Consider the following 19,157-nt stretch of genomic DNA (forward strand, 5'->3'; position numbering starts at 1 on the left):
GCTCATGGTAATTCCTGAAACAGTAAAGAGTATATGCCAAAGACTATTATAATTAGTGACAGTAATCCTGTTGACTTTCTTGGGCTTCAGTACTGTTCAGTTACGAGTCAGGCAATAAAATAGCTAACTTTTAATAATTGCCTTCTGCATTCCTCTTTTCTTGCTTTCAGATTATTCCTTATAAGCACTGCAGGAAACATAGGATATGTTTCCTCTCGCTGACAAAAAAAAGCCACAACAACAGAAAAAAAGCTGCTGTTGATTCAGATGTCATTATAAAAGTATATTGACCGAACAGAAAGCAGCTAAAATTTACCCAGTTACACCTTTTGAGCTATAAGTTGTTAGTTTTTGGTTGGTTTGTTTGACATCTCTTAGTATAGGACTGAGAAATATATCCATATTAGGATTCCAGTTGTTCACATTCTTTTCATTGATGTGCAACATGTAAATTGCACATACCTATTAAAATGACTGATAGCAAAACAGATGACATTATGACTTGCATTCCTTTCTCTGGTATTTTATCTGTACATATAAGGGACAATAAGATAAAAATGTGACTACTTTGTATTTGTACTCAGATGTCTTTTTCCTTGAGCAAATCTCGCTGTTCAGGGTAAGACCTTTTTACAGAGTTTAAAGAGGACAAGGCTTTGATCAGTTGCACTTATAATTACTGTTTTATAGATACTATTGGAAGAAGCCAAAGATTTACTGTCTGACTGGCTGGACTCAAGATTTGGCAGCCAAGTGACTGACAATTCCATATTCTCAGAGCTCCCCAAATTCTGGGAAGAGGAATTTCATAAAGACATGGAAGCTCTCAACGTAAGTAAATTAACTCTTCTCTGTTTTAGAAGTGTGTGTACCATGCCTCATAATACCCAGAATATGGTTTACAATACAAGTCCCTAAATACATATCAAAAACCTTGCGTTTCAGCCTTATAGATACTTTTTTTTTTTCCTTTAATCTTTGATATGAATGCATAGTTAAAAAGTTAGCACATACTCTGTTTCCATCCCAGCAATCTTAGAACAATTGTGCATGTTACCAGTACCAATGGAGATCAGATCTGACGCTTGTAGTCCATCCCTTCTTGATCTGAAATGGCCTTAAAATCATTAACTGATCCAGAAATTTCAGGTATCTTGTTTGTTGCACGGAAGAGCCTTACCGACCCACTCGTCATTGACTACATATCATTCTTCAAATTGGTAGCAACGGCAATCAAGCACAGATTTATATGTTACAGGTGAAATACTGTGTCATGTGCAGTGGGTCAGAATAGCAAAAGTTTATTTATTTACTTCCAAATCAAAGTGGCATGCTGCCTGTTCTGACAGAAGTGCAGGATACTATCTCTTGCAGCAGTGTGTTGATAACATGGCCTTAGAGGCTGAGAAAAAATTGCCGTAGCACATTGTTGCAGAACAGAGGGCTTAAAGTAGGAATCTCAGATTGTACTGCCCATTAAGCAGGTCACTTTGTGAGTATATGATACATATGTAGTGTGTATTTGTATGTATATATATTTATATATGTATAAAATGCTATTTTTTACTTTCTTAGGTCTTACCTCCAGATGTTTTAACACGGGTTAGCGAATACGTGCCAGAAATTGTGGCATTTGTGAAAAAGATTGTGGATAATGGTTACGGGTAAGCTTGCTACTGAATGCATTTGTGTGTTTATATTGTATCAGTGCCAGAACGATTGCTTTCAACACTCACTTTGAACTCTGTTCTTTGTTTTCATATGGAATGGCATTCGTTTCCAAAAGTAGCGTTTCATCAAATAAGGGCATTTCAGAGTTCTTTGTATAAGACCTGCTGTGTTTAACCTGATGAAAATTCACTACTCTATACTTTTAATTTTCAAAAGGGCAAAGTTAGATTATTCAATTAATAGAGTGAAATCCTTGTCCTTAAAATAAATAATCAAAGTCCAAATCACTTGAACTGAGTTTGACTTATAGTCTTACGCTTTTTGACTTACAGGGGTTTCAAAACTATGTCCCTGAATGGATTGCTGAATATCAGTTGTAAATAACTTAGATTTAAAAAAAAAAACAGAGAACAACAAATTATTTTGAAATTAGAGTCTGACATTGTCTCATGCTTGAGAAAGCCGGGCTAATCCTCTACAAGTTCATAAGCATCGTGATAGATTCCTGATCGAAATTTTTGAGTGTTTTTTCTCTTATTGGCCTCAGTTTTTCAATGTGGATATGTTTTTATTGTGAAAAAAGCAAAACTGTTTCAGTTGTCTTGCATGTTCTTGCTTTAAACCTACATTTTTCTTCAAAAAAAAAAAAAAAAAAAAGGAAGATGATCTGTATTGAAATATGAGCATTCATTGTGGTCCTAAAACATTTTTCTCAGACTTCATATCACATTTGCAGTAGAAAAAATCAACAAAGCAAAGGGGAGCAAAAAACAAAATGGGCTCTGAAACAAATGTGATTTTTATTATTTTGCAATAATTTTTATTATTTTGCAGTGATTTTTATTATTTTGCAATAATGCAAAATATTAAAAGGGACCAGGAATGCTGTATATATCTATTGGGACTGTTAATCTGGCATCTCACCTCTTTGAGAATTTAACAAAAAATGTTCACCTTCCCTTCAGTGAGTTTTATTCTGACATTTAGTGGCTTATCTAAGTATTTATGAGAATGTCATAAAACTTAGGTGAGACTTTAGCTCACTTTAGCAGCACCATAATGTATGTGGGTTTACTAGAGAGAGTAAGAAGGTTAGGGGTTTTGAGTGTACAATTTAGTTAAGTCTTGGTAGAAAAGTAAGCTATATAATTATCTTAACTTTTCAGGTATGTGTCCAATGGATCTGTATACTTTGATACTGTGAAGTTTGATTCCAGTGAAAAACACTCCTATGCTAAGTTGGTTCCTGAAGCTGTAGGTGATCAGAAAGCTCTTCAAGAGGGTGAAGGTAAAAAGGGGAAATAACGTTTACATAAGTTGCTCACGTGTTGATCTCTTCATGTGATTTAACTGATGCGTAGATAAAACTCATTGTCCAGGTTAAATGGTTTGTTTACCTCCTGCACATCCTTTTCCTTAGAATTTCTTTTCCGAAGTTTTTTTTAGCTTGTGCTAGCACTTTGCTGGCTTTTTATCTGGAAAGCGTTAAGAATTGTTCGTTCTAGAATGACTGTTGTTGTTATTATAGTTGTTAGTATATTTGACCTATTTATTATTAGGGTTGCAAGTAGTACAGTTGGTGGAGTATAGCTCAGTTCTGTCTCTGTTGTTCTGATTCAGAGTAGGAGAAGACTTGAAGCTGGGTCTTCCGCATGCCGGGTGAAAGCTCTCCAACAAGGCTGGGGCTATTTTATGACAAATATTTGTTGTTGACATTTTTTTCTTTCTAAATCCTCTCTAATATGGAGAATTCTTGTTTTGTAAACCTTGTTATATTGAACTAGATCCAAATATAGATCTTTTGATTAGAGCTATAGCAACAGATTAGCTTAAATAATGAGTTTTATCAAGCATTTTATCTACTCTTGATGTTGTACAATTTTAGTAGAAATCATCCATAAAATGTATCATAAGTACATTAAAAGATTTTTTTATGTTACACTTGTAGGCAGAATTAAGATAACTATCAATATCTGAGAGACAAGACATTTAATTACATGTGATTTTTTTTCTTGTTTTAAATTCTGATAGTTGAGATTGCCCATGTATGTGTGAAATAAAAGGTGCTAGCTTAAGCTACCATCTTAGTGGCAACATGAATGCATCGTTGCCACCAGTAAACAAGCACAATTGTCTGCTTTTGCAAATAGGGACTAAAACAGAGTGATTAATGTAACTGAGACCACACATAGGCTTAGATTGCTTGCAGCTTAGCTGCTTTGACTTATTTGAGATGATTACCCTGACAGATAAAGTTATTTTAGCTAGCAGAGGGAGCAGAAATGGTGAACTTTAGAAGCTGCAACTAATGTAAATAGAGGAAAGTAAAATACTCTTTGTGCTCAAAGTGCATAGTGACAAATATGCTGAAAGAATGAGATTGCAAGTATTTCAAGCTGTACATCAGAATTGACAAGTGTATCTTTGAGTTTGGCTTTAGTCTCTCTCAGGTTCTCATGTGGCAAGTGGTATTGTTGACAAGAGACAGTTTTTGACAATACTGCAGAAATGGTAAATCCTCTTGTTTTAAAGATGTTACAGCAAGACCACCAATGAAATGATCATAAAGAAATGACAGCAACTAATACACACAGCATCTGTGGTAACAACAAAACAATAAAGCTGTAGATATTGAAGAATTACCAGCCATTCTGTGTGGCAACTGAGGCAGGGGATGCAAAAGATACCTAGGACTGTGTTGTGTACATATTAAGGCAAGTTAGTTAGTCTTGATTTTGGTACTTCTGACTTTGGAATGAATTGGTTTTCCAGTCTTATTTATCTGTGAATATAAGATTTCTTTATTTCTATATTTCATTTTTTACAACTGGAACACTGGAATTGTCACTGTAGAGATAATGCGGATGAATGTCGTGTCTAAATAGAAAGCAGCACAGCTGATACTTGTTGTCAGATTTCCTATCAACTAAATATTAATTAAAGAAAAAACCAAAAAACATAGAGTTAACAGAGCTAATTAAGAAGAATTTCAAGTGCTGAGTACTTTTTCTTTCTTTCTTTTCCTATTTTTTTTTTCCTCTCAGCCTCACTCAGTATCAGTGAGGCCAAAAATCAATAATAATTATGTTTAAACAAAATGTAACTATTTATATATATATATTTTTTTTCTTTTGAAAGGTGACCTGAGTATCTCAGCTGATCGCCTATGTGAGAAGCATTCTCCAAATGATTTTGCTTTGTGGAAATCCTCCAAGCCAGGAGAGCCCTCATGGGACTCTCCATGGGGAAAGGTAAGCACATTACAACCAGGGTTTAGATCCTCTACACCTTATTAAGTAGCATGTTTTATATTTAACAAATACTATGCTTCACTTCATATAAATGTCTAGATTATGAGAATCTTGTATTCAGCTGTAAGTTCTATTGCTGTGGTCATTCAGTTACTTAGAATGCATATCTACCTGCCTGTTCAACACTTTTTAAACAGAATTCAGCACGCAGACTTAAGATAGCTGTTATTGGTCAATCATTTATAATCTTTATCTCCAAAGATTTTTCAATTCTTATTTTTCTTAGTGATGAAAAATAAGGAGGATAATCAAGGCATCACAGATGTATATGCCATGTTTGATATTTAAGTCCAACAGTATATGTTTATAAAGCTGAGTCTTAGCTGTTCTGTTTTTGTCTTTGATAACACTGTATCTCGTTTTCTCAGACGTGTAACTGCTTAGGGGCAGACCAGTGAAGTGGGTGGGAGAGGAAGACAATTAACTGCTAGTCAGGTAACATATTTATCTTCACAGGGACGGCCAGGTTGGCACATTGAATGTTCTGCAATGGCTGGATCCATTCTGGGAGAGTCGATGGACATTCATGGAGGAGGGTTTGATCTCCGATTTCCTCACCATGACAATGAACTGGCACAGTCTGAGGTGAGTGAGCTGTTTGTCACTGGCCTTTAGTTTCTGCAGTGATAAAGCTGTCTGCTTTACTGTGACTGCAACCCACGCAAATCTATCGTTTTTTACTCTGCTTTGTAGTTTTGTTTTGTTTTTTGAATTTTAATATTTTAATTTTTATTATTTTTAATTTGCATATATTTTGTATAACCATCTTGATATTTTCTTCATTATTTTATTCCTAAGTTATCATTGTTTAGGGTACATGTGTATACAGTGTTAAGTCTTTTGTTGTTTTGTTTGTTTGTTTGTTTGTTTTTCCCTGCAGGCATACTTTGAAAATGATAACTGGGTGCGATATTTTCTGCATACTGGCCACTTAACAATAGCTGGCTGTAAAATGTCCAAATCTTTGAAGAATTTTATCACTATAAAAGATGCACTGAAGAAACATACAGGTGAAAATTACTTTAGAATTTGAATGCTTTTGATATAGTTTGAGTGTTGTGTGGTAATTGAGGCTTATAGTGCAGTTTCCAAAATTGGCTAAATCTAAGTGTCTTTTTTTCTTCCATAACTTTAGAATAGCTACTCCAGTTGTCTTTGGTATTATCTGTATGGATAATAGAGTTCTCCCTTTTTTTTAGTAGATGTATTAAGAGTAAGAATATTAATAATTGTTATGTTCTTAGTCATGACAACATTGGAGACCATAAAAATACTTTAGCTTATTATTATTATTTTTCTTGTTTATTTTAAAACTTCTAATAGCACGACAGTTACGATTGGCTTTCCTCATGCACTCTTGGAAGGATACACTGGATTATTCAAGTAATACCATGGAGTCAGCTATTCAGTATGAGAAGTTTCTGAATGTACGTAAGCTTTCCCTTCCTCCTTGAGATGTTAATACTTTCTGCTGCCATAACATATTTCAAGCAATAGAACCCAAGGATGTATAGGCCTTATCCCCAGAAGGAATTTGCTTTCTGTGCTCATCAGGTGGATTTTACAGTATTTCTTTAGAACATTCAAGTGTTTCTATTGAACATTTAATCTATGTGGATACCACAGGCAGCAACATTTCTTTGGGTGCTGTTTCCAAGTTTTGATATGTCTGAGCATCTTGGCACTTAGACACAAGATTAATTTCTTAGTTTAGCTTACTTAAAGGACTCAATCGGGCAGACATTCTCATAACATGTATCAGATCAGACTTTACACATGTATAGTTAAGGGGATATATCATTGTTACCTTGTCTCCTCAACTAATACATCAGACTTCTGGCTTTATGCCTAGTAGCTGTAATGTGAGTGGCTGGGCACAGTTCTATTCCCTGTGTAGTTTGGAGCAGTGATTTAAGCATGCATTACCTACAAGGAGGCTGTCTACTGTTTTGTTGTTTTTGATCTCCAGGTCTCCAGGAGATTGATTTTGGTCTCCAGGTGAAGATGTTCTGCTTTTAATATAAAATGTTTGACTTGGGTCACTTTTCTCCAAACAGGATGCCTGTGTGGGGGAAAAAAAAACAACACAAAAAAAACCTTGCTATAAAGCCATTTCTATTCTTTGGTTTCCATTCCTAGCTACACACAGAAATCTGCCATAAAAACTGTTGTTTTCTAGTTGATTTCTGAATGGTATTGTATTTTAGCAGCTTTAAAGTATCATGTTGTATCATGCAGCAGCGGAGCAAAGACACAGAACTGAATTATGGTCAGACTGTGATTTACAGAGTTACTTGAAAGTTGTGGGTTGCCCTGTTGTGACAGATGCTCAGTAAATCCAAGCCAAAATAGTGTTGAAATTGTAAGCTTTATAAGGCTAAGTAAGAAATAATGCTTTTTTTCTTAGTAAATATTGGTTCTGTATAGGTTTAAACAGGATTTCAAATATGTTCTTCTATAGGAGTTCTTTTTAAATGTGAAGGATATTCTTCGAGCTCCCACTGATGTGACAGGCCAGTTTCAGAAATGGGAAAATCAGGAAGCGGAGCTGAACAAAAAGTGAGTTGAGCATTCTTACTTCTTCTATGAATAACCTTATGTAGCTGAATATTTAATTTCTTTTTTCATTGCATGACTTATGTATTTGGCAGCTTTATGAAGAATAGATGAAATTGTTAACTTCAGTTTCATGTATGTTAAGTACACAGGCATTGCTCATTGTCCTGTTTGCGTAGGGAAATGGAACTACTTTGTTAGATGTCATTTCCTTCAATACATGAAACGTTGTCTTCCTATTTGAGAAGTGACTGATAATTTTGAATGCAGTATTTACAATCATAGAAATAACATTTTACATGTTTCAGAGTGCAGTGGCTAAAATGAGACAAACAGAATTTAAATGACTAATAGCACACAAGAACCAGGGTGCCGATATTTGAAAATGTGCTATTGAATGGAAAAAGGGAGTGATATGAATATTGCAGTCTTTCACTTGTATAACAAACTATCCATATTGCTTATAATACTAACAAGTTCTCATGTGACTTTTTTTATGTATGAAGTCTGAATAAAAACTCCTTTCATTGCACTAAATGCTAATTTTTTTCATAGTTCACTGTAGTGAAGAGAGGTGTTAAATCCAAGTATAGATGGTTCTGTTTGGTAATGTCCTCTGAAAATTCCATATTCAACTTGAGGTTGATCATCAAGGGGAGGAGGGGAAACATTAAGTAATTGAGGGGTCAGAATGAAGGGACAAAGAAGTAGGATAACAATATATATTGTATGGATATTTTTTGGTCTCCTTTATCCACCACTTCTTGTTTTTTCTCGGAAAAAAATGTTGTATGAAACAGTAGTATCCTTTGCATGATGAAACAGTACTTTATATACCATATTACTTATTATGTCTATTTATAACCATTACAAATGTCTGCATTAATTTATTTCTTGTAGTTGCTTCGTAACAGCTTTGTAATGCTTGTCTTTGTAGTGTGTTAGCTTTTAAATTGGTGTTTCACATTAGAACAATGCTGAACAGAATCCTAAGCTGCTATGTATGGATAGGAAATCAATACCAAGTGCTAAATAGGCAATTTGTATGCTTTTAATAACTGATATTAAAAGATCAGTTGCTGAAAATGCATTTGATGTAATTTATTTGGCTAGTTGTTGCCAATTAGGTTATTCTACCTGCCTCTGTCTACAGTAACAAAACAGCTGCACTGTGATGATGCCTTTCTCTTGCTCATGCTTCAAACATGAATTCTGACCACAGTCAGGTCCTCTTCCATCCTTTAACAGAAGTTCTTCAGAATAGGTTGCAGATATTTTTGACATAGGTATTAAAAAGTGTTCTTCTTCTTAGCTTTTATGACAAGAAGGCAGCAATTCATGAAGCACTGTGTGACAATGTTGACACTCGCTCTGTCTTAGAAGAAATGCGTTCCTTAGTCAGTCAGTCAAACTCCTACATTGCTGCAAAGAAATCTGCCAGACAAATGCCAAACAGACTTCTTTTAGAAAACATCAGTTGCTATCTCACTCAAATGCTAAAGGTATGGTATAGCAAGAGGTAAAGTTGCTACTGCGCTGTGCAATTTTAACTGCTGTATTTTTCAAATATTAGGGATCTGTACAGTTTTCATTTATCTTGCAGGAAACTAGAAATCTGCCACACTCATCTCAATCAGCCCTGAACTGCAGCAGGAAAAATGTGGCATCCCTTATGTTAAATTACATTTTTTGCTAATGTTTTATTCAGTGGTACAGAGTCCTTAATACATGCATGCAAACTTAGACAGTAGAAGAAAAAATGAAGTCAAAATGTCAAATCTGGCAGCTTTAAACCTAAATCTGAAAGCCAGTGCTTTATATGCCGAATCAATTAAAAAGCAAACCAAGATACACTGTTAATAAAACAGTAAAATGTGGGTTAAATGAACTAGGTGGCTTCGAAACACTTATATGTGTGACTTTGCTCAGTCTCCACATATCCGTGACTTGATGCATACAATTTCTTCTTTTTTTTTTCCTTTCTTTATTTTTCCCTCAATCAGATTTTTGGTGCCATAGAAAGTGATGACGCAATTGGTTTTCCTGTTGGAGGAAATAGTCAAAACGTAAATGTAAGTGAAGGAACAAAGTACACTACACAAAATTACTGTGTTCTTTTGAAAGTCTAAGTTGGTTAAAGTGATTACATTACTGATTTGTAGCTGAGTTACTTCAGATGCAAATATTACAAGCAGAAAAATATAATTAATTGGCATAGGAAGTAGGATTTTTCATTTATGAGACTTGCTTTTTTAATAGGTTCGTTTGACTTAATGACAGACAAATTGTACAGCAACCAGAGGAAGAATTATCTTGTCTTCTGAATGATGAATCTGTTTGAGAAACCACATTAGCTGCAGACAGCACATGATATAGCATAAAGACTCATTACAAGGATTTGTGTATTAAGTAGTTTCAAAAATACAATTATACTGATTAAAGTTCCTTGTGGTATGCCAAAAACCAGCCTGGAGGCAGCTGGAGTTTCATCCTCATTTCAATCTCTTTTTCTGATCTCATTTGTAGCCACAGTATTTATCTGGCTTTTGAAGGCTGTTTTTCTTTAGTCACCAAGCAGTACCACTAGGATGCAGAATTTTCCTAGAAGTATGTGGGAGATGCTGATGAAAGTGCTGTCGGGCCCTGTAATAACAGTCATGTTTCACAAGACAGGCAGGAGAAATAACTCCATCTGAAAGGGTATCAACTTTGTTTGCTCTCCTTATGATAAAATTTTGACATGAAAAATAGCACAGGTTTGGCTCAGCATCTGATACAGAGTAGCTCCTCTCACGCCATCTTACAATCAAAGTTGTGATAATGTGTTCTTCTGTTCCTCCTTGGAAGGATTGATTAAAACATTTGTAATACGGCAAATACAAAACTAAACAACAACATAAATGGAAAAAAGCTTTAATTCACAATTGCTTGTTGGTTGATAATTATCATAATTATCAACTGATAATTGCCTGTACAAATATTTACATTGCTGTGTTGTGGAAATCTCCAATCATGATATGAGATGGATAATAAAGAAGACAGTCAGCATCAGTAGTGAATTTTAGTTTAGTTAAAAATTACTTTGAATTTTAAAAGAAAAGCAACACCAACCTCTTAGGGAAAATGAAAATTAAACCTGTATTTGACACTCCATTTAGACAGTGTTTGTAACAAGACAGGCTTTAGGGAAAGGATTGGCAATAGCTTGGAATGAGAAGCTGTGCTTTTTACTCTTTAGTAGTAATGTTATCAAGGTTAGTAGTAGAGTCAAAAGAATCTGGTATGGAAAGGGGATTTCATCATCTGTTAGTAAACTACATACACATATATATTTTAGTTCTTGTTGATTTTTTTTAATGCAATCAGTTCAAAGAAAACCAGCAGCCAGGTACCCCAAGCAGGTAATTTTGCTTTTGTATTTGTCTCCTAAGACATTTCAGGTTTTACGAATTATTATGTAAAGAAGTATAATATCAAAAATGTTTTGGCTCTTCCATTAAATGTTAAATCTTCATTCAGTCTGCCAAGCAGATACTTTTCTTAGTAAAAATTACCAGGTGAACATTCAAAGTTGGAAAGCTTCTCATTAAAACAGAAGGTTGTAGATCAGACCTGTTGTCTCTTTGTCCAAATTAAAGATGAAGGAATCAATAGATCTGAAAATCATTATCTCCAAAAAAGGCACAATCTAATTCAAAAGCTCTGAGTAAACAACTAGTGTAATTACCAAGGTTCAGTAATTTGTTTGAAAGGGGGAGAGATCTGAAGTCAGAAAACCTCAGGTTACTTAGTCTCATTTCCCAAATGACTTAAGCACTGCTTTTAGGTTAGTTATTCTGGAAATAATAATCTTTAATCCTTAGATTTCTTATATGTATAATAAAGTAATGATAGTGCATGCTTTCCTGATGCCAACTTATTTGCATGTCAGGGTAATTTTAGTGTAGAGAGGGTAGCAGAGATGTGGCTGTAACTCAGTTTCCAGAAGCTCATCTTTCCACCAGACTTTTCAGGCTCTGGTTGTGAGTATGACCATGTAAAATTCACATTTGTAAAACATTTTATAAAAAGTGTTAAATGAGCCCCTCAACTCCTATAAAATATGGGTGCTTTTAGAGTATAACAGCCTCTGTGAACTGCTGATTGCACAGAAATTTCTCACAGAGATTTAACAGTGGGAGAAACTCTGGGAAACTGTAGAGGAAAGAAAATTCTGCCTTTACTTTATTTTCTATCTCCCCCACCATTCAAAGTAATTGAACTTTTATTATAAGCAGTCCCCTAGGTGCCCAGCTTCTCATCTTGGGATTCCAGAAATGTGATGGCAGACAGCACTGATATGTAGTTGGTTTTGTGATTGATTGTTGTGTTCACAAACTGCTTGCTGTTGCTATTTATCCCCACTGACTGCAGGATTCTCAGGATAACCTCTTGAGTTTTCATGAACAGCATTTATTTACACCTGAAATAATTCAACAGTAATCTCCCCCACTCTTTTTGTGGGAGAGGGTGGAGTACAGGCAATGCACAGAATTGGAAGCAAATAGAGGTAGGATATGCTACCATTTGAGGGACAGATCTGTGTTCTAAATACAAATAAGTCTTAGCATCATCTTCACCTGGTATTATTTGTGGCAAGCAGTTTGACCTAAGACAGCACTGAACATGAGTGGACATACATCTGGGTGTGGCTCTACAGCATGTTTTTGGCAGCTGTTTTTATCTCTTATAATACATCATAGTTAGCTGGACTTTTAACAAAACTCTGTGGAACTGTTATATCAATAACTGCAAGAAGAAGAAAAAGGAATGGGGGGAGGAAATTCATTTTTATCTTCCCAAAAGGAAAATTGCCAGCTAATGCAAATTATTGTCCCTCCTTTGACATCAGTAGAGCAATGACATTTTTTATAGGTATAGAGCTGCCTAAAGGGTCAATTTCCATCCAAGATCATGTAAATATGAGCTAGTTAAGAACTCATTTAAAATTAAAGTTATTATTGGTTAATTGACAAATAATTATCCTACAGATTGAATCGACTGTGATGCCATACCTACAAGTTCTGTCTGAGTTTAGAGAAGGAGTGCGACAAATTGCCAGAGAGAAAAAAGGTGAGAATTTACTTTTTCCTGTATTATTGCATATTGGATTCAAAGGATGCAAGAATCAAAATGGGCAGGGCAAGGAAGATCCATCTGCTACGGTTGCTTTGCTTAGAGAATAAAGTAAAGCATCTTTAAATCAGAGTTGCTTTGAGTATTTACATCTCTGTTACATGTCTCTTTAATTTGGGAATCCCTTCCAGGCTGCTAGGCTTGCTCTGTTTTAATTTTTAAAGAATCTAAAAGGTTAGGATTGAAGAGAAGTAGCTGTTGTTTCTCTACATAGGAGTGCTCCCTGCTTTCTAGATTTGAAAGTAGCCATCACCTGCCCCAGGGAGACTGCATTCTCTAAAAGTACAGATTGCTGCACAGTAATACAGTCTGTGTTGAAATGGCTTGAGATGTTCCTTATTTGCTAGCACAGTTGGTAATTCAGTGCTCTTTTCAGCAAATTCTTCTAGAAGTTTCCTAGAAGTTGTTTTGGGCTTCCCTCTCAAGTTTTTGTAAGTTTGTGTATATATCCTCAGTCTAAAATGTGGCTTTGACCTTTTACTATTTAACATATTTTTTTTTTTTTTTGCTCCCTGATAGTTGAGCTAGGTTGGCTTTCCCTCAATAGCAGTAAGGTCTGAATATCATGGGGCTGCTTGTAGATCATTTTTAGAAAGTGTTTAGTGCAAGGCTGCTTATTGGCACTTGAGTTTCTTACTTGGAAGGTATTAATTTTTTTTTGCCTGAAATAAATTGGTGAGTAAGAACAGAGCTGGATCTAATTGCTGTCTGGTTGGGATGCAGAACGATGGTACAACTTTGCAGTTTGATCAGAGGATTAAACTCTTTGATTATATAGAAGTTGGTTGGCCTGTACTGAAATACTACTCGTTTGTTTTCCTGTGCCAATTAAATTCTTGCTTGTATGAATTGTTAATTACTGTAAAAGCTGTTCTGAGTAACAGCTGGGGATATTACCTCTATGTGGCTGTAAGTGAAAGGAGTTTTCCCTGCACAGACACGTGCTAGCAGAATATTGTTAAATATGAATTAACATGTTCAGTGTTGCCCTAAGTACTCTTAGAGGATGTTTCATCTGTAAAACCTGCAGAGTAAAACAAATGTCCTTGTCTGCTTATATAAAACTTTTAAAAATACATTTGTGTCTGTGAAACGTTTCACAGTGTGCATATTTGTAAGACGGTGTCTATCAGTAATAATCAAAATGTGTATACTTTACTGTCGTCCAGAATGGCTAGCATTCAAACATAATAATACATTATTTTATGAGTATGTTGGTATTTTAAAATGGAGACCTTCAGTGATGATCTGCTCTTGGATTTTGGTTTAATTTGTGAATATATTTAGCCATGCTACTAGACAGAAGAAGGAAAATACTATGTTAAAATTATAAGAAAGAGAAATACAGAGAACTTTTGCAAGAGACGTCAATAATTGGTTGTTCAGAGCACCACTCACTATCTTGTGCTCCCTGAGATTTTTCTTGACCAACTGCACAGACCCCTATATACTTGTCTCTGCAGTAGATCTGTGCTCTTGTGCAGCCCCTGATGCTAGGAAAAATTTCCTGTTAATAATGACTCATTATTCTGCTGCTCAGGCAGGAACAAATCTCTGTAGGCGTTGGTTACTTACCCCATGGCATCTGCTTAAGTGATCTTAAAGATATCTGTGACTAAACTCTGCCTGCTTCTTTATTTCCTACCATGGATGTTTGTGCCATCTGGTTTTAAGGTGCTTCTGGGACACAGTGCAAAACCCTCTGCCCTTTCCCTAATGTATCACAAGTGTCTGGAACTGCAACCAGATTTGTTCATTGTAACTGTGCCTCTCTATTGCTTTTATTGCTCGTTTTAACATCTACTATTCTGAATATGCTTTTTCAAACTCCTTTTTCTCACCACTGTAGTGTTCCCATTCACAACAGCACATCGTCTGTTACTCATCCAAAAGTCATAGGCTTAAAACTGATGAAACCCATGAAGACAGGTCAGGGAAATAGTCACATGCTCAAGGAGTGCTTAGCTGTGGGTGTGTTTGTAGGCACTGGTGACGAGCCTCTATCCCACTGCTTTCCTGATCACTGTCCTTAGTGCATACAGCAGCCTGTGATTTGGTGCAGCCCTTGAACACCCCCACCCAGTCCTTAGCTATCTTTGCCCTGGAGGTACTGCATGCAAAGAACAGGCACACCTCTTCCTTAAGAAGCATGGTGCTGACTCTCCTGGATAAAAAACGATTGATAGAAGTTTTACTAACAGTGCATGTTTTGTGTATTCATTTCTCATTAATCTTTTCTTTGATAGATTTCTTCTTTCTTTCAATTATTCATGGTTTTAGATACGCAAATATTGTAAGTGAGCATACACTGTTTTATTGAGTTAGCAGTAGAGGTATCTGATATGTTCTTGATATGATACACGTAATTTCTTTGGCAAGGTCAAAGTTAACACTTTCTGGTGTTAACAGCCAGTGAGGTAATCTCATTGCTTATTTTAAAGGCTTCTGTAGAGTGACATCAAATACAAACGTGGTTCACTGTGTGTGACTGCTCCTGATAAGGAAAAATAATGACTTAGTTCACGGCAGACTAAATAGCTCCTATAAAATGCAATATTTCCCCTCCCTCCCCCCACAGAGTAATTCTGCTGATTTCCCCAGCAAAGAATGCTGCCCTGCAGTGGGGTAGTAGGGCAGCTGTTCCATTCTGTGGTATTGGAATAGGTGGTGCTCAGTCCAATGTTCAGCTTTCTGAGGCTCTGAGAACTACGGAAGAGATAAAGGCGAAGGCCAGGAGATTCTATTGAAATATGCAGTGTGAAAATCTAGTGTCTAGGTTGTAGCTTTTACTGAGTGGTAGCCTTTACTGCATGAATGAACCCTTGTTATTTCTTTAACCATCTCAGTGTTGATTGAAGGGAAAACACTTAACTATAATCTATCTGCTTACATTTGTAACTTTCTTCTTGAATACAAGAGTGTGTATCAAAAATAGAACAGAATGGTGTTCCTAACAGCAACTTAAGTTCCTTGTAACTATGTTGCTGCTTCTTAGCTGATACAAGCTATATTTTCCTCTGAAGAGTTTACTTTTTAGTAGCATCTACTTCAGCTAGATCTTCAGTTCTTAACAATTATTAAAGGCCCTTTAATAACTTTAAAAAAAAGAGAAGAAAAGAAAAGAAAAAAGTTAATCACAGTGTCCTGATCTCCATCCAGAAACCTGAATTGAAGCTCTCTGTTCTGCTGCAACTGGTGTGCTTAAAAAAAACAACAAACCAAAATAGGTCAAAACAGGTGACAAGTGGAAACATGAGAGGAAATAACTGTCTGCAGATCCAGAGGATGTTTGGATTACAGTTGCTTTGATGACTACATGTATAGTTATCAAACAATAAAATAATTGTCTTTCAGAGTCACTGTTAGATGTAGCCAAGATTACATTCATTTGTGATTTTTTTAGAAGAGGTTTCCTAGCCCTTCTTACTGGAAATCCTGCAGTAACCATTAACGTGTTCCTGTGCCCTTTGTGTCTTACACCCATCCGTTATACCCTGGAAGAACTGTTGCATCATTCCTGAATTGGCTTGGATTTTCTTTCTCCTCTCCTTCTTGTCTGTCTTCGTCACATTACTTATAAATTAATTCCTTTCTCAGTGCCTTTGGTCACTGTATTACTGATAAATACCACTGTGACATAAGATAGTCTTTAGAGGGTAGAGATTTTTGTTTATCCAGATCAGGAGGGTTATTTCTACAAAGTGCTTGAGCAAGTAAGCAGGTAAGCAGCTGGGATAACTGGGATGTAGCAAGCCTCGTGTAGTCCTTTTTACTGTCATTAGCCCAACTTCTGCAGTTTTGCATTCACCTTATCTGCAAGCCAAAACTCTTAACATTGTCAGTCCTACCTGCAAAGCTGCCCTTTGCAGTAGTAACTGAACTCTTTGGAATAGATTTTAGAGGTACTTACTTAGATGTACTTACTGTATATCTGATTGGGTGGCTGTTTTTTTATGGCAGAGTTAAAGTGAATAAACTGAGTTATCTTTATTTTGATTCTTTGAAGTTCATCACATTAATTTCCCTCTGAAGTCAGCATATTCATCCTTAGTGAAAACAGGCTTTTACAACAAAGGATAGCTGCCTTCCTTTTATTTCTCGGCTTTGTATTTGTTTCCTTCATCTTACGTGTCATGTGACTGAGATTTATAGCAAACTTTGCAGGGTTTATTTGTTGCATACCCGGGGGATCCTGCTGTCTAATTGGTGATTTGAGAGGCTTTTATGTAATAAACATATTAAACAGCAGGATAAGATAAACAGCTTCATTTACTTGGTATTTATGTTGGCCTTCTGTCGCAGAAACAGCTTTCAATTTCCTGCATTTTGTTTTGCTTATTCATATGTGTATATTATTGATTCATTTCTACATGTGGTACATTTATCATAAGTCAACTTCTTATCATAAATCTTATCAAAGAATCGTAGAATGGCTTGAGTTGGGAAACACCTTAAAGACCATCTAGTTCCACCTCTCCTGCCGTGGACGGAATTGCCACCCACTACATCAGGCTGACCAGGGCTCCATCCAACTCAGCTTTGAACACCTTCAGGGGTGAGGCATCCACAGCTTCTCTGGGCAACCTGTGCCAGTGCCTCATCACACTCTGATTGAAAAGTTTTATTGACATCTAATTTAAGTCTCCCATCTTTTAGTTTAAAACTTTTTCCCTCTTGTCTCTGTTCTATCAAACCTTGTAAAAAGTTGTTTTCCCTCCTCTTCTCCTCTACGTGGCTGTTATCAGTAAGTTCTTCCCCCAGTATTGTATATAATACCTAGGGTCGCTGTGACTCAAGTACAGCTCCTTGCACCTGGCCTTGTTGAACCTCATTAGATTCACATGGGTCTGCTTTTCAAGACTGTTCAGGTCTCCCTTCCTTCTGTTGTATCAACTGCAGCACTCAGCTTAGTGTCATCACCAAACATGCTTAGGTTACAGTCGCTCACACTGTGTAGATTGTTGATAAAGATGTGGAAGGGCACCAGTCCCAAGACAGACCCTTGGGGGACGCCGCTTGTCATCGGCCTTCGCCTGGATGTAGAGCTGCTGAGACCATCCAACCAATTAATTTATCCATTGAATAGTCTGCTCTTCATATCCATATATCTTAAATTTAGAGAGAAGGATTTGGTGTGAGACCTGTGAAAGGCCTGCAGAAGTCCAGGTAGATGACATCAGTTGCCCTTTCTTTGTCCACTGATGCTGTCACTGTGTGATGGGTTGGGCACAATATGTCCTTGGTGAAGCCATGCTGGCTGTCTTGGATGACATTCTTTTCCTGCATGTGCCTTCATACAGCTTTTAGGAGGAGCTGCTCTGTGTTCTTCCCAGGCACAGTGAGGCTCACTGACCTGTAGTTCCCTGGGACATCGTTTCTGCCTTTCTTAAAAATGTGAGTGATGTTTCCCTTTTCCAAATCATTGGGAACTTTCCTGAGACCCACGACTTTTCAAGTATGTTGGAGTGTGACTTGGCAACCACATCAGCCAGTTCCTTCAGGACCCTGGGATGCTCATCACTGGACCCCATAGGCTTCTATACATTCAGCCTCACAAGGCACTCTTGGACATGCTCTGCTCTTGTAGTAGAAGGTACTCCTCTGCCCAAACCCCCACCTAGAATTTCAGGTACACGAGGGACATGAGAAGCCTGACTGCCTGTAGAGACCAAGGCAAAGAACTTGTTGAGTGTCTCAGCCTTCCCCCATGTCTACTGAAGCTAGTTCTCCCTTCCCTATCAGACAGTATACATTCTCCTTGGCCTTTCTCTTCTGACCAAAGTACCTGCAGAACCCTTTGGTATTTTTCACATCCCTCATTAAGTTCAGTTCCATCTGCATCTTGGCTTCTCTGATCCCATCCTTGCAGTCTGGATGGCATCTCTGTATTCTTCCTAGATCACCCATCGCTGCTTCCACTGACTGTATGAATGAATCCCTTTCTTTTTTTTTTTTTCCTTCTCTTTTCCCTCAGTTTGGTCAGCAGGTCCTTGCTCAACCATGTTGGTTTTCTTCCTCCTCTGGTTGAGTTCTTGTGCTAGGGAACAGAGAGCTTTGTGAAAGGTGTTCTCAAAGAGCTGTCAGCTCTACCCCACTACTTTATCTCTGAAGACAGCTTTCCTGTTTTGTGAAGTGAGGAAATACATTATGTTGATGAGTTTGAATACGGAAAATAATGAGAAAACTCGTTTGAAAAGGAAATACAGTTATGCTGAATGTTGTGAAAGTAAGGTTCTGTCTTCTAACACAAGGCAAAAGGGGCATTTGGTGAAATGTGGAACATGAAAATGATGTTTCTTAACCCAAAAACTGACATAAAAAATAGGATATCAGAACTCCATAGAATTTAATGAGTATGCTATATGTTTTATGTGGGTATTAAAAATAGACAGTGTTATAACTCCAGTTAAGTATTTTGCATGTATTGTTTATGTTTTACTGCAA

General features: G+C 36.6%; 1 protein-coding gene across 2 annotated transcripts in view; it reads left to right on the forward strand.

Moving 5' to 3' along the window:
* Positions 1–19,157, forward strand: part of CARS1 (cysteinyl-tRNA synthetase 1) — a 37,054-nt gene that overhangs the window by 12,110 nt on the left and 5,787 nt on the right. For both annotated transcript variants that reach the window (XM_031614029.2, XM_031614030.2), the window contains 11 exons: positions 691–831; positions 1,576–1,664; positions 2,838–2,959; positions 4,810–4,922; positions 5,439–5,567; positions 5,863–5,992; positions 6,306–6,409; positions 7,444–7,541; positions 8,851–9,040; positions 9,542–9,610; positions 12,569–12,650. In XM_031614029.2, coding sequence (XP_031469889.2) covers positions 691–831; positions 1,576–1,664; positions 2,838–2,959; positions 4,810–4,922; positions 5,439–5,567; positions 5,863–5,992; positions 6,306–6,409; positions 7,444–7,541; positions 8,851–9,040; positions 9,542–9,610; positions 12,569–12,650 — 1,267 coding nt within the window. The remainder of the gene's footprint in view (positions 1–690; positions 832–1,575; positions 1,665–2,837; positions 2,960–4,809; positions 4,923–5,438; positions 5,568–5,862; positions 5,993–6,305; positions 6,410–7,443; positions 7,542–8,850; positions 9,041–9,541; positions 9,611–12,568; positions 12,651–19,157) is intronic.

This window comes from Phasianus colchicus, chromosome 5 (assembly GCF_987193195.1).
Source record: "Phasianus colchicus chromosome 5, bPhaCol1.hap1.1, whole genome shotgun sequence".
Classification (NCBI taxonomy): Eukaryota; Metazoa; Chordata; class Aves; order Galliformes; family Phasianidae; genus Phasianus; species Phasianus colchicus.